The following is a 13,010-nucleotide window of genomic DNA, read 5'->3' as shown; positions in this document are numbered from 1 at the left end:
GGAGGAGAGATGGGTAGCATGAGGAGGAGAGATGGGTAGAATGAGGAGGAGGGATGGGTAGAATGAGGAGGAGGGATGGGTAGAATGAGGAGGAGGGATGGGTAGAATGAGGAGGAGGGATAGGTAGAGCTCATGTGATAAAGTGGGGTTTGGAGGACACATTGACAGCTGAGTGAGCGAGCACTGGGTAAGGTCAGTCTATGGGTTGAATGTTCAGTTTTAATCCATTGCCTTTCTAGTAGGGGTTCATTCCAAAGTGACAGAAAGGCACAAACACTTTAGCGTGGTACGAAATGGGGCTGTTGGTACTGAACCTGCCTCTGTCTCTCCGTGTGGTCCAGGAGAGGAATGCGGAGAACGCCATCGAGGCGCTGAAGGAGTACGAGCCAGAGATAGCCAAGGTGTACCGCATGAACCGCAAGGCTGTCCAGAGGGTCAAAGCCCGGGAAATCGTGCCTGGGGATGTTGTAGAGATTGCGGGTGAGTACAGGGTGAGGGACAGACAGGTTCTTTTTCAGTGTGAAAGTCTTTTTCTTTGTTCACCCTGCATTCTGGCCCATACCACACACACACACACACACACACACACACACACACACACACACACACACACACACACACACACACACACACACACACACACACACACACAGACACACACACAGACACACACACCACACACACACACACACACACACACACACACACACACACACACACACACACACACACACACACACAGACACACACACAGACACACACACACACACACACACACACACACAGACACACACACACACACACACACACAGACACACACACACACACACACACACAGACACACACACAGACACACACACACACACAGACACACACACACACACACACACAGACACAGACACACACACACAGACACAGACACACACACACAGACACACACACACACACACACACACACAGGTGTATGGGTGAGACTACAATTAGTGTATAAAATTGATTTCAGGCACATGCCCATTCATTAGATGGACACATTCCTCTCCCAGACCCCCACATGCATGTGTGTTTGAACACACACACACCAACACACACCAACACACACACACACACACACACACACAGTGCCTTCAGAAAGTGTTCACACCCCCTTTTTCCCACATTTTGTTGTATTACAGCCTGAATTTGAAATGGATTAAATGTTGTTGTTTTTGTCACTGACCTACACACAATACTCCGTAATATCTTGAGTCAATAAGTAACTGATCAGCCCCTTTTGTTATGACAAACTTAAATAAGTTCAGGAGTAAAACTGCTGAACAAGTCACAGAATAAGTTGCATGGACTCACTCTGTGTACAATAATAGTGTTTAACATGACTACCTCATCTCTGTACCCCACACATATACAGTACCAGTCAAACGCTTGGACACACCTACTCATTCAAGGGTTTTTATTTATTTGTACTATTTTCTACATTGTAGAATAATAATGAAGACATCAAAATAACACATATGGAATCATGTAGTAACCAAAAAAGTGTTAAACAAATCAAAATATATTTTAGATTCTTCAAAGTAGCCATCCTTTGCCTTGAAGACAGCTTTGCACACTATTAGAATGCTGACTGCAGGAATGTCCACCAGAGCTGTTGCCAGATAAATTGAATGTTAATTTCTAGACCTAGGCTATTTGGCTACTATCTACAGATACATTTTGAAAACATTCTGAAGAATCATTACTGCAAGAACAACAGGTAGTGGAGAGCCTCGTTCTGGCGGCTGAGGAGTATTTCTGTCTGTAATAAAGCCCTTTTGTGGGGACTCTTTTTGATTGGCTGGGCCTGGCTCCCAAGTGGGTGGGCCTATTGTCTCCCAGGCCCACCTATGGCTGCACCCCTGCCCAGTCATGTGAAACCCATAAATTAGGGCCTAATGAATTTATTTCAATTTACAGATGTTCTTTATATGAACTGTAACTCAGCAAAATCTTTGAATTTGTTGCGTTTATGATATCGTACATAAACTAAAACAGGCATTCTGGTATCACTCGTAGGCACTAAGGGGCAATATGATGATTTTTTTCCCCCTTGTTTCTATAATGTTGTTACCTCCATTTTTTTTGGGGGGGGGGGGGTCTCTATTGATTAATGAGATGCAACTTTTATATTTATTTTTGTGCTGTAATTTGCCATTTACCTTGAAACATATTATAATTTGTTTATATTAATTGTCTCAATGAGCCACTAGGCTATAAATAAGAGCTAAGTGCAGTGGTCAGGACACTGACGTCAGTTTGACGTAGAATCGTCAGTCACCTGTCTGCATCCTGGTAATTAAAGTGAGCAGTAAGAAATCCATCTCTGACTTGTTTTGGGTGCCCCAACTCCATTGTACCTTGAATTAGTCCTTTTGGAAGTTTTTCCCTCGGTAAGTCAGTCATGTCGATGTGTCATTTTGTTGTTGAGCACCCCTTTTTCTTTGTATGCTGAAGAACGTAGGCCCACCTGAACTCGTCCCTTTGAGCATTGTGAAGTTATCAATTATGCTTTGGATGGTGTATCAATACACCCAGTAACTACAAAGATCTTTCCTAACTCAGTTGCCGGAAAGGAAGGAAACCGCTCAGGGATTTCACCATAACTTTTTTTTAAAACAGAGTTTAATGGCTGTGATAGGAGAAAACTGAGGATGGATCTACAACACTGTAGTTACTCCACAATACTAACCTAAATGACAGAGTGAAAAGAACGAAGCCTGTAAAGAATACAAATATTCCAAAACATGCATCCTGTTGGCAACAAGGCTCTCAAGTAATACTGCAAAAAAATTGGCAAAGCAATTCACTTTTTGTCCTGAATCGAAAGTGTTATGTTTGGGGCAAATCCAATACAACACTGAGTACCACTCTCCATATGTTCAAGCAGTGAAGGCTGTATGTAATGGGTATGCTTGTAATCATTAAGGACTGGGGAGGTTTTCAGGACAAAAAATAAATGGAATGGAGCTAAGCACATGCAAAATCCTAGAGGAAAACCTGGTTCAGTCTGCTTTCCACGAGACACTGGGAGATTAATTCATCTTTCCACATGGACAATAACTTAAAACGTTTGGCAAAATCTACACTGGAGTTGCTTACCAAGAAGACTTTGAATGTTCCTGAGTTGCCGAAGTACAGTTTTTAATTAAATCTACTTAAATCTATGGCAAGACCTGAAAATGGTTGTCTAGCAATGATCAACAACCAATTTAACATCATTTTGAAAATAATCATGGGCAGATGTTGCACAATCCAGCTGTGGAAAGACTGCCAAAGATTGCTTCGACAAAGTATTGACTCACGAGTGTGAATAATTATGTAAATTAGATATTTTTGTATTTAATTTTCAATAAATGTGAAAACAAATTCTCAAAACATGTTTTCACTTTGTCATTATGGGGTATAGTGTGTAGATGGGTGAGAAATGTAACACATTTTGAATTTAGGCTGTAACACAACAAAACGTGGAATAAGTCGTAAGGGGAATGAATACCTTGTGAAGGCACTGCAAAAGCCTTTCCACTGGGCCCACAGGTGCCAGCCAGGACCACGTGTGTGTGTGTGTGTGAGAGAAGTGGCTGCGGTCGTCCCTGTATTTAGGGGACTTTAAATTTCCAAAGCGTTTCCCTTGCTCTCAGTCTCACCACCTGGTTACTGCTGCTGGGTATTCTGAGCCAGGCGTGCTGCCCTGTTCTGAGCCAGGCGTGCTGCCCTGTTCTGAGCCAGGCGTGCTGCCCTGTTCTGAGCCAGGCGTGCTGCCCTGTTCTGAGCCAGCCCTGCTGCCCTGTTCTGAGCCAATTGCAATTTTCCAAGGTCCCTCTTTGTGACCCCTGACCACAAGACTGAACAGTAGTCCAGGTGTGACAAAACTAGGGCCTGTAGGACCTGCCTTGTTGATAGTGTTGTTAAGAAGGTAGAAACTAGGGCCTGTAGGACCTGCCTTGTTAATAGTGATGTTAAGAAGGTAGAAACTAGGACCTGCAGGACCTGCCTTGTTAATAGTGATGTTAAGAAGGTAGAAACTAGGACCTGCAGGACCTGCCTTGTTGATAGTGTTGTTAAGAAGGCAGAGCAGTGCTTTATTATAGACAGACTTCTCCCCATCTTAGCTACTACTGCATCAATATGTTTTGACCATGACAGTTTACAATCCAGGGTTACTCCAGGCAGTTCAGTCACTTCAACTTGCTCAATTGCCACATTGTTTTTTATTACAATATAAAGTGAATGATTTGTCCCAAATACAATGCTTTTAGTTGTTGAAATATTTAGGACTAACTTATTCCTTGCCACCCATTCTGAAACTAACTGCAGCTCTTTGTTAGGTGTTGCAGCCGTTTCAGTTGATTGGAAGATTGAACAACAACAACACTGCCAGTCAGGGAGGGGAGGGGAGGGGGGGGGGCTACCCAAACAGCCTGTCTCTATGGCAACCATCCTCAGACTAGCTCCACCTCTACTGAAGCACAGAAATGTTGAGGTTCAACAGCACCTCTTAGAACACTGAGAAGAAGCAGCACTATCAGGTATCCTATGGATTGTTGAGGGTCTACACCAGAAGTTAATGGCTATCTGTAGGAGGAAGGTATATGGTGGGGGTCAATTAAGCTTGGAATGTACTGAGTGTAGGGAAAATGATCATATGTGGCAGGCATTGATAAGGGGGGATAGAGTCATGGATTAGTGATGAAGTGGGTGGAGGTCAGGTCACGTTAAGGGAAAATGGACTGATTATTTTGCACGTATTACTTAAGTTTCCTACCTAGCAATAAAGATACAATAGTTAGCGAGAAGGAGGAGACTCCACCCAAAGTGGGGTACATATACCACCACTATGGTAACCATGTCTTCCAGTCTGTTCAGCTGTTCGATCCTTTAGGGAAGAATAAACTTGGTTTAAAGCTTTCACAGTGTCCGTTGAGTTCTTCCTCTGATAATTAGAACCTAACACTATCTGGGACATATAATACAACCCCAGCCTGACACTACTGTATATGAGGAACCAATGAGATCTAGCCACTCCAATCCTCTTTATTGTCTCTATGGCTATCTGGCATCTTTGAGCTGAGGTGGAGAGGGAAGTGTTTTCTGTTGAAATGGGACGTGACCCCCCCCCCCCCCCCCCCCCCCGCGCCCTCCCATCTGTCTCTGTAATCAGGGTCTCCTCTGTGGACGGTGAGTCCGAGTATCACTCCTCTCTGTCAGCAGCTCTATATAAATGAATGATGGGGTTTTGTTAGTCTAGCCCACCTAGTATCTGCCGAGTGGAGGGCAGAGCACACAGACAGAGGGCACACAGACAGAGGAAAGATGCAAGCCTGTCAGGATGTGAGTGGCCCACAGAGGAAAGATGCAAGTCTGTCAGGATGTGAGTGGCCCACAGAGGAAAGATGCAAGTCTGTCAGGATGTAAGTGGCCCACAGAGGAAAGATGCCATTTCCTACCATAGCAGATACTGGGTAGAAGAGAGGCTTCCAGCTTGGCATAGTGTTCTGTATGTACAGTATTGCCTGAGCAGAGGAATATCTCTCTGTGACTTAATCTGGTTGCTTAGTGCTATTTAACACTAGTAAACACTCAGTAGGTAAAACCGCAGTTATTTTTTTTCTCTCTCTCAGAAAGTGTCTAAGAGCATGTTCAGAATGGGGGACGAGGCAAACACTCCTTTTTAATTGTTGTTATTTATTTTTTTACTTAACATTTCTTCTCCAAAAACATTTGTTTGTGTCAAGAGTCTTTTCTCTCCTGTATGTTGGACTAGTGTCGGTTCAAGTTGTTTCCATGGGAACTAGCGATCTGAAAGGAATGGAAATGGACACTCAACTACAGTGCCTTTTTTTGAGGAGAGCTAAAAAAACATAAATGCAGTATATTTACACAAGTTTCCACCCTCCTCTCTGCTGCCTGCCTGGCTGGTTTCACATTGTCCCCAGTGCCAGCGTTACGCCACAGTTATGGGTGTGGAACTTTCCCTGTTTAAAAAAAAAAAAAAAAAAAAAAAAAAGATTTTCTTCACAGATAGAAACTGGCCGTACACTTGAGACAGACAAGGTTGTTGGAACTACGAACACATACAGGCTTAGACGGCCTGAAGACATTGAAACCTGGGAAGACCACCTAGTGGAACAGGAAGGGAGTGAAGATCGTCCCATACAGGAATGGGTGCCATGTAGCCAGTTCCCTAATAAACATGATGTTTGGGTTCCATTCTCATGAATATCCAATGCCTAACCTCCTCGGTTAGGGAACTAGAGATGGATTTAGGTGGTAATAAGATCAGAGTTGAAGAAGCTATGCAGTAGTGTATTTTGTCTGCTGTCTATCTTCAGGAGAACTGGGACTGTGAACCTAGCAGTAGTATGACCTTAAGAGCACAAGCAGCTCTGTCAGTGTGGTACTTGCTGTGTCATGATTCAATTAAATCAGCAATCTCAGACCATCACAAATCACATCAACCAGTGTCAACCAGTGATTAAAATTGTATAACTGCCTTGATTTAGCCGGACCCTAAGAACAGTTCCAGGAATGAATATCAGACCATCACATCAACTAGAGTTTGGTCTGATGGATCCTAAGTTCCAGGAATTAATATCAGACCATCACATCAACTAGAGTTTGGTCTGATGGATCCTAAGTTCCAGGAATTAATATCAGACCCTCACATCAACTAGAGTTTGGTCTGATGGATACTAAGTTCCAGGAATGAATATCAGACCATCACATCAACTAGAGTTTGGTCTGATGGATACTAAGTTCCAGCCAGGGGTGAACGTTAAGTTAAGCACACACTACTGGATTATTCTCCAAAGGTTCCCTCCAGACAGTTGACCGTTTGCACTCAGTAATGGCGTAGGCTGCATTATGTTAAGGTAAGTATTCACTGTCAAATAGAACTTACTGATCCCAAGCTCCTAGTATTAGCATTTAGATGGGAGAGGAGCGAGCGAGAATCAGTCTGTGGGAGGTGATTGGAGACGAGTGATGGTTGAGTTGGAGGCGATAGGGCTACAGTAGGTGAGGAGGATGCTGGGAGTGGGAGTTTCAAAAGCCTCTTTTTTGCAGTTCCCACACATACACCTCTCTTTCTTTCCTCGCTCCATCTCTTTCCGGTTGTTGCAGAAGAGAGGAGGAGTGGATTGTCAGATATAATGTGAGAGATTGAGTACTCGTGATAAAGTAGGGAAATGAGAACTCCAAGGGCAATGCAGGAAAATGCCATGATAGGAGGGGGGGGGGGGGGGGGGGAGGACACAGGAGGTTTTCTGAAATCATCAAACTAGCAGTTTGCCATAGTTCTACCAATGAATGTGATGAAAGGTTTTTAATCAATACCTTAGGTTGGGTCAGTGGTTCACTTCCTGATTTAGAGTTGGAGGGGAGGCCAAATAATGCTCCCACACACACTAGGTCACACACTAGGTCACACACTAGGTCATGGAACATAGCTAATCACTGTCAGTTCGCCTTGCGTAATAATGATCATTCTGCACCACCAGATAAGGCAATAGACAAGATAGACTTTTCATGAGGGATCACCTTGAAAAGCCTAATCGGTGCATTCTGTTACTAGCCTTGTTTTAGTGAATAGCAGTGGATTAGGCTGATATCTGAGGACAGGGTTGGACCCGTCTGAATAGCAGTGAATTATGTAGGCTGATATCTGAGGACAGGGTTGGACCCGTCTGAATAGCAGTGAATAATGTAGGCTGATGTCTGAGGACAGGGTTGACCAATCTGGATAACATGTAGCACAGAACTGTGTTGATGTGTGTATTTACCTCTGTAAACCATGCAACTTCAAACCATTACAGAATAGCGTATTGGTTGTGTGGTCGTCAACATCAGTTGCATCATAGCTTTCAGTCATGAGGATGTCTGCTTCATGTCTTATGACTTGTAAACCTCTTACTGTAATGATATCTTCATATTCTAGAAGTTTTTACTTAAAACAAAAAAAAAACTTTTGTCTGGTGCTTGGATGAAGCAATTCCAGCATCACTGTCCTGGTGTGACCCACCAACGTGCCCCCAAAACGGTTGAATGTGAAGCTGTGACAAATGTGTGCATTTGGAGCATGGTTCAAAGCACATTAAGTGCCACATGCCCACGACTCCTAAACCCTGTCATGAAAGATGACTTTAATATACAGCCAGAGAGGAGAGAAATAGATTAGAGGTATTAATCCAAGCTGCTTGTTTATGGGTTCATCCCTCTGCGATGAGGGAGCTGAGTGCTTTCTCAGAAGTGTGGAATCCATTTTTATAGGGATGGCAATCGTGACTCGATCAGAGTTGCATCAAGGTAGTTTTTATTTATTTATTTATTTTTTGGGGTATACGGTTGGCTGAATGTTGTTGACTTGCAAGGCTACGCCAGGGCTCGCTGGCTGAAGTTACTTTGCTAAAGGCTTTTTTTTTATTTTTTAATGCTGCGATTCGATAGGTTGCAATTGAGTGTTCACCTGGGGAACGTGGGTGGTTGCCGGCAGTCTCACAGCTAGTCTTCCATCTTCTCATTTCCTTCGTGATTACACCTCCTGGCCCGCTGGACTCACATCGTCACAGGTCACTACAGAGATCTTCATTTTAAAATCTCACACACCTTTCTCTTGTCTCTCTTCACTATTATCTCGTCTCAAATTCAATTTAAAGGCTTTATTGGCATGGGAAACACATGTTAACATTGCCAAAGCAAGTGAAGTAGATGATTAACAAAAGTGAAATAAACAAAAATGTACAGTATACAATACACTCACAGAAGTTGCAAAAGAATAAAGACATTTCAAATGTCATTATTTCTATATACAGTGTTGTGACGATGTGCAAATAGTTAAAGGGATTTTTTTTTAGAGCAGAGGAAAGAGTGCCTCCTACTGGCCCTCCAACACCACTTCCAGCAGCATCTAGTCTCCCATCCAGGGACCGACCAGGACCATCCCTGCGTAGCTTCAGAAGCAAGCCAGCAGCATCTAGTCTCTCATCCAGGGACCGACCAGGACCATCCCTGCTTAGCTTCAGAAGCAAGCCAGCAGCATCTAGTCTCCCATCCAGGGACTGACCAGGACCAACCCTGCTTAGCTTCAGAAGCAAGCCAGCAGCATCTAGTCTCCCATCCAGGGACCGACCAGGACCATCCCTGCTTAGCTTCAGAAGCAAGCCAGCAGCATCTAGTCTCCCATCCAGGGACCGACCAGGACCAACCCTGCTTAGCTTCAGAAGCAAGCCAGCAGCATCTAGTCTCCCATCCAGGGACTGACCAGGACCAACCCTGCTTAGCTTCAGAAGCAAGCCAGCAGCATCTAGTCTCCCATCCAGGGACCGATCAGGACCATCCCTGCTTAGCTTCAGAAGCAAGCCAGCAGCATCTAGTCTCCCATCCAGGGACTGACCAGGACCAACCCTGCTTAGCTTCAGAAGCAAGCCAGCAGTGGGATTCAGGGTGGTATGCTGCTGGCATGTTTGGGAACCACTGCTGTAGGACAACAAATTCCATCCAATGTCTAGATGGAATTTGTATTTGTGGTCCTGGCGACTGGACCTTTTTTTGAAACACCATTATTTTAGTCTTACTGCTATTTACTGTCAGGGCCCAGGTCTGACATAATCTGTGCAGAAGATCTAGGTGCTGCTGTAGGCCCTCCTTGGTTGGTGACAGAAGCACCAGATCATCAGCAAACAGTAGACATGGTCTCTCTTCCTCCCTCTCTCTTCTTCTTTCTCCCTCTGTAGAATGTTAACCCAATACTTTCATCAAATGACAGTTTTAAACAAACCCTCTGTCTGCTCTTCTAACCTGTTTTTGTTTTTGTCTAGTTGGTGACAAGGTCCCTGCTGACATCAGGATCACCTCCATTAAATCTACCACCCTAAGAGTGGACCAGTCTATTCTCACAGGTAGGCTACAACGCTACATACTGACTGGTTAGCTGGTTGACTTGGCTGGGTTGGTTGGTTAGCTGGTTGACTTGGCTGGGTTGGTTGGTTAGCTGGTTGACTTGGCTGGGTTGGTTGGTTGGCTGGCTGAGATTAAACCTCTGTTCCTCTTAATGTTATCTACAACATGCTCGTAGTGTTACCTACAACCATGCTCGTACCTACAACAGCCTCTTACCTTTACCGACAACATGCTCGTATTGTCACCGACAACATGCTTGTATTGTCACTGACAACATGCTCGTATTGTCACCGACAACATGCTCGTACTGTAACCTACAACATGCTCGTATTGTTACCGACAACATGCTCGTATTGTTACCTACAACATGCTCGTATTGTTACCTACAACATGCTCGTATTGTCACCGACAACATGCTCGTATTGTTACCTACAACATGCTCGTATTGTTACCAACAACATGCTTGTATTGTTACCAACAACATGCTTGTATTGTTACCAACAACATGCTTGTACTGTTACCTACAACATGCTCGTATTATTACCTACAACATGCTCGTACTGTTACCTACAACATGCTCATACTGTTACCTACAACATGCTCGTACTGTTACCGACAACATGCTCGTACTGTTACCGACAACATGCTCGTACTGTTACCGACAACATGCTCGTATTGTTACCGACAACATGCTCGTACTGTTACCGACAACATGCTCGTACTGTTACCTACAACATGCTCGTATTGTTACCGACAACATGCTCGTACTGTTACCTACAACATGCTCGTACGGTTACCGACAACATGCTCGTACGGTTACCTACAACATGCTCGTACGGTTACCGACAACATGCTCGTACGGTTACCGACAACATGCTCGTACTGTTACCTACAACATGCTCGTATTGTTACCGTCAACATGCTCGTACTGTTACCGACAACATGCTCGTACTGTTACCTACAACATGCTCATACTGTTACCGACAACATGCTCGTACTGTTACCTACAACATGCTCATATTGTTACCTACAACATGATCGTACTGTTACCTACAACATGCTCGTACCGACAACATGCTTGTACTGTTACCTACAACATGCTCGTACCGACAACATGCTCGTATTGTTACCGACAACATGCTCGTACTGTTACCTACAATATGCTCGTACTGTTACCGACAACATGCTCGTATTGTTACCAACAACATGCTCGTACTGTTACCGACAACATGCTCGTACTGTTACCGACAACATGCTCGTACTGTTACCGACAACATGCTCGTATTGTTACCGACAACATGCTCGTATTGTTACCGACAACATGCTCGTATTGTTACCGACAACATGCTCTTAATGTTACCGACAATATGCTCGTACTGTTACCTACAACATGCTCGTACTGTTAGCGACAACATGCTCGTATTGTTACCGACAACATGCTCGTATTGTTACCGACAACATGCTCGTATTGTTACCGACAACATGCTCATATTGTTACCGACAACATGCTCGTACTGTTACTGACAACATGCTCGTACTGTTACCGACAACATGCTCGTACTGTTACCTACAACATGCTCGTATTGTTACCGACAACATGCGCGTACTGTTACCGACAACATGCTCGTACTGTTACCTTCAACATCCTTTTTTTTTACCCCTCCCCCACCCCCTCTTTGGAGGACAAATATCTTTGTTTTTTATAGCTTTTTTGCTACATACATACATACATACATACGTACATACATACGTACATACATACATACATACATACATACGTACATACATACATACATACGTACCATACATACATACGTACCATACATACATACATACATACATGGTACTTTTATATAAAGCAGTCACATAACCATAATACATTACCCAACATAAACTCTTTAATCCCACCTCTCAGCCCCTCCCACCTATCACCATAGACCTCAGCTCCTTAATCACGCCCCTCAGCCTCTCTCAGCCCCTCCCACTTATCACCATAGACCTCAGCTCTTTAATCCCACCTCTCAGCCCCTCCCACCTATCACCATAGACCTCAGCTCTTTAATCCCGCCCCTCAGCCCATCCCACCTATCACCATAGACCTCAGCTCTTTAATCCCACCCCTCAGCCACTCTCAGCCCATCCCCCCCTATCACCATAGACCTCAGCTCTTTAATCCCGCCCCTGAGCCACTCTCAGCCCATCCCACCTATCACCATAGACCTCAGCTCCTTAATCACGCCCCTCAGCCACTCTCAGCCCCTCCCACTTATCACCACAGACCTCAGCTCTTTAATCCCACCTCTCAGCCCCTCCCACCTATCACCATAGACCTCAGCTCTTTAATCCCACCTCTCAGCCCATCCCACCTATCACCATAGACCTCAGCTCCTTAATCCCGCCCTCAGCCACTCTCAGCCCCTCCCATCTATCACCATAGACCTCAGCTCTTTAATCCCGCCCCTCAGCCACTCTCAGCCCATCCCACCTATCACCATAGACCTCAGCTCTTTAATCCCGCCCCTCAGCCACTCTCAGCCCATCCCACCTATCACCATAGACCTCAGCTCTTTAATCCCACCCCTCAGCCACTCTCAGCCCATCCCATCTATCACCATAGACCTCAGCTCTTTAATCCCGCCCCTCAGCCACTCTCAGCCCATCCCATCTATCACCATAGACCTCAGCTCTTTAATCCCACCCTCAGCCCCTCCCATCTATCACCATAGACCTCAGCTCCTTAATCCCACCCTCAGCCCCTCCCATCTATCACCAGAGACCTCAGCTCTTTAATCCCACCCTCAGCCACTCAGCCCATCCCATCTATCACCAGAGACCAGCCTCGTTTGGTTTCCATGTGCCATATATTTTTCAATTGTGCTGGGATGTTTTACAACTTTTTTTTACCTTTCTAATCGTATATTATCCACAGATTGTGAAATGGATGAAAACCTTTCCGACAAGTAATTTGATTATTACATTTTTGGCTGACTATGGCTTTCCAAATTGCCCAACACTGTTATTTGTAAGGTTCATTTTAAGTGCGTGTTCTAATTTTTTTTAAACATTCCTGAACCTGTGACCAG

At 44.5% G+C, this 13,010-nt stretch overlaps 1 protein-coding gene across 1 annotated transcript in view; it reads left to right on the top strand.

The window, feature by feature from the left end:
* Positions 1-13,010, top strand: part of LOC110534844 (sarcoplasmic/endoplasmic reticulum calcium ATPase 1) — a 115,937-nt gene that overhangs the window by 41,324 nt on the left and 61,603 nt on the right. Inside the window, exons 5-6 of the mRNA XM_036989612.2 lie at positions 342-480; positions 9,846-9,926. Coding sequence (XP_036845507.1) covers positions 342-480; positions 9,846-9,926 — 220 coding nt within the window. The remainder of the gene's footprint in view (positions 1-341; positions 481-9,845; positions 9,927-13,010) is intronic.

The sequence above is a fragment of the Oncorhynchus mykiss genome, chromosome 10 (assembly GCF_057628025.1).
Source record: "Oncorhynchus mykiss isolate SJ-2025 chromosome 10, ASM5762802v1, whole genome shotgun sequence".
NCBI lineage: Eukaryota > Metazoa > Chordata > Actinopteri > Salmoniformes > Salmonidae > Oncorhynchus > Oncorhynchus mykiss.
The sequence above is the reverse complement of the archived record's forward strand: the minus strand, read 5'-3'. Positions and strand labels throughout refer to the sequence as shown.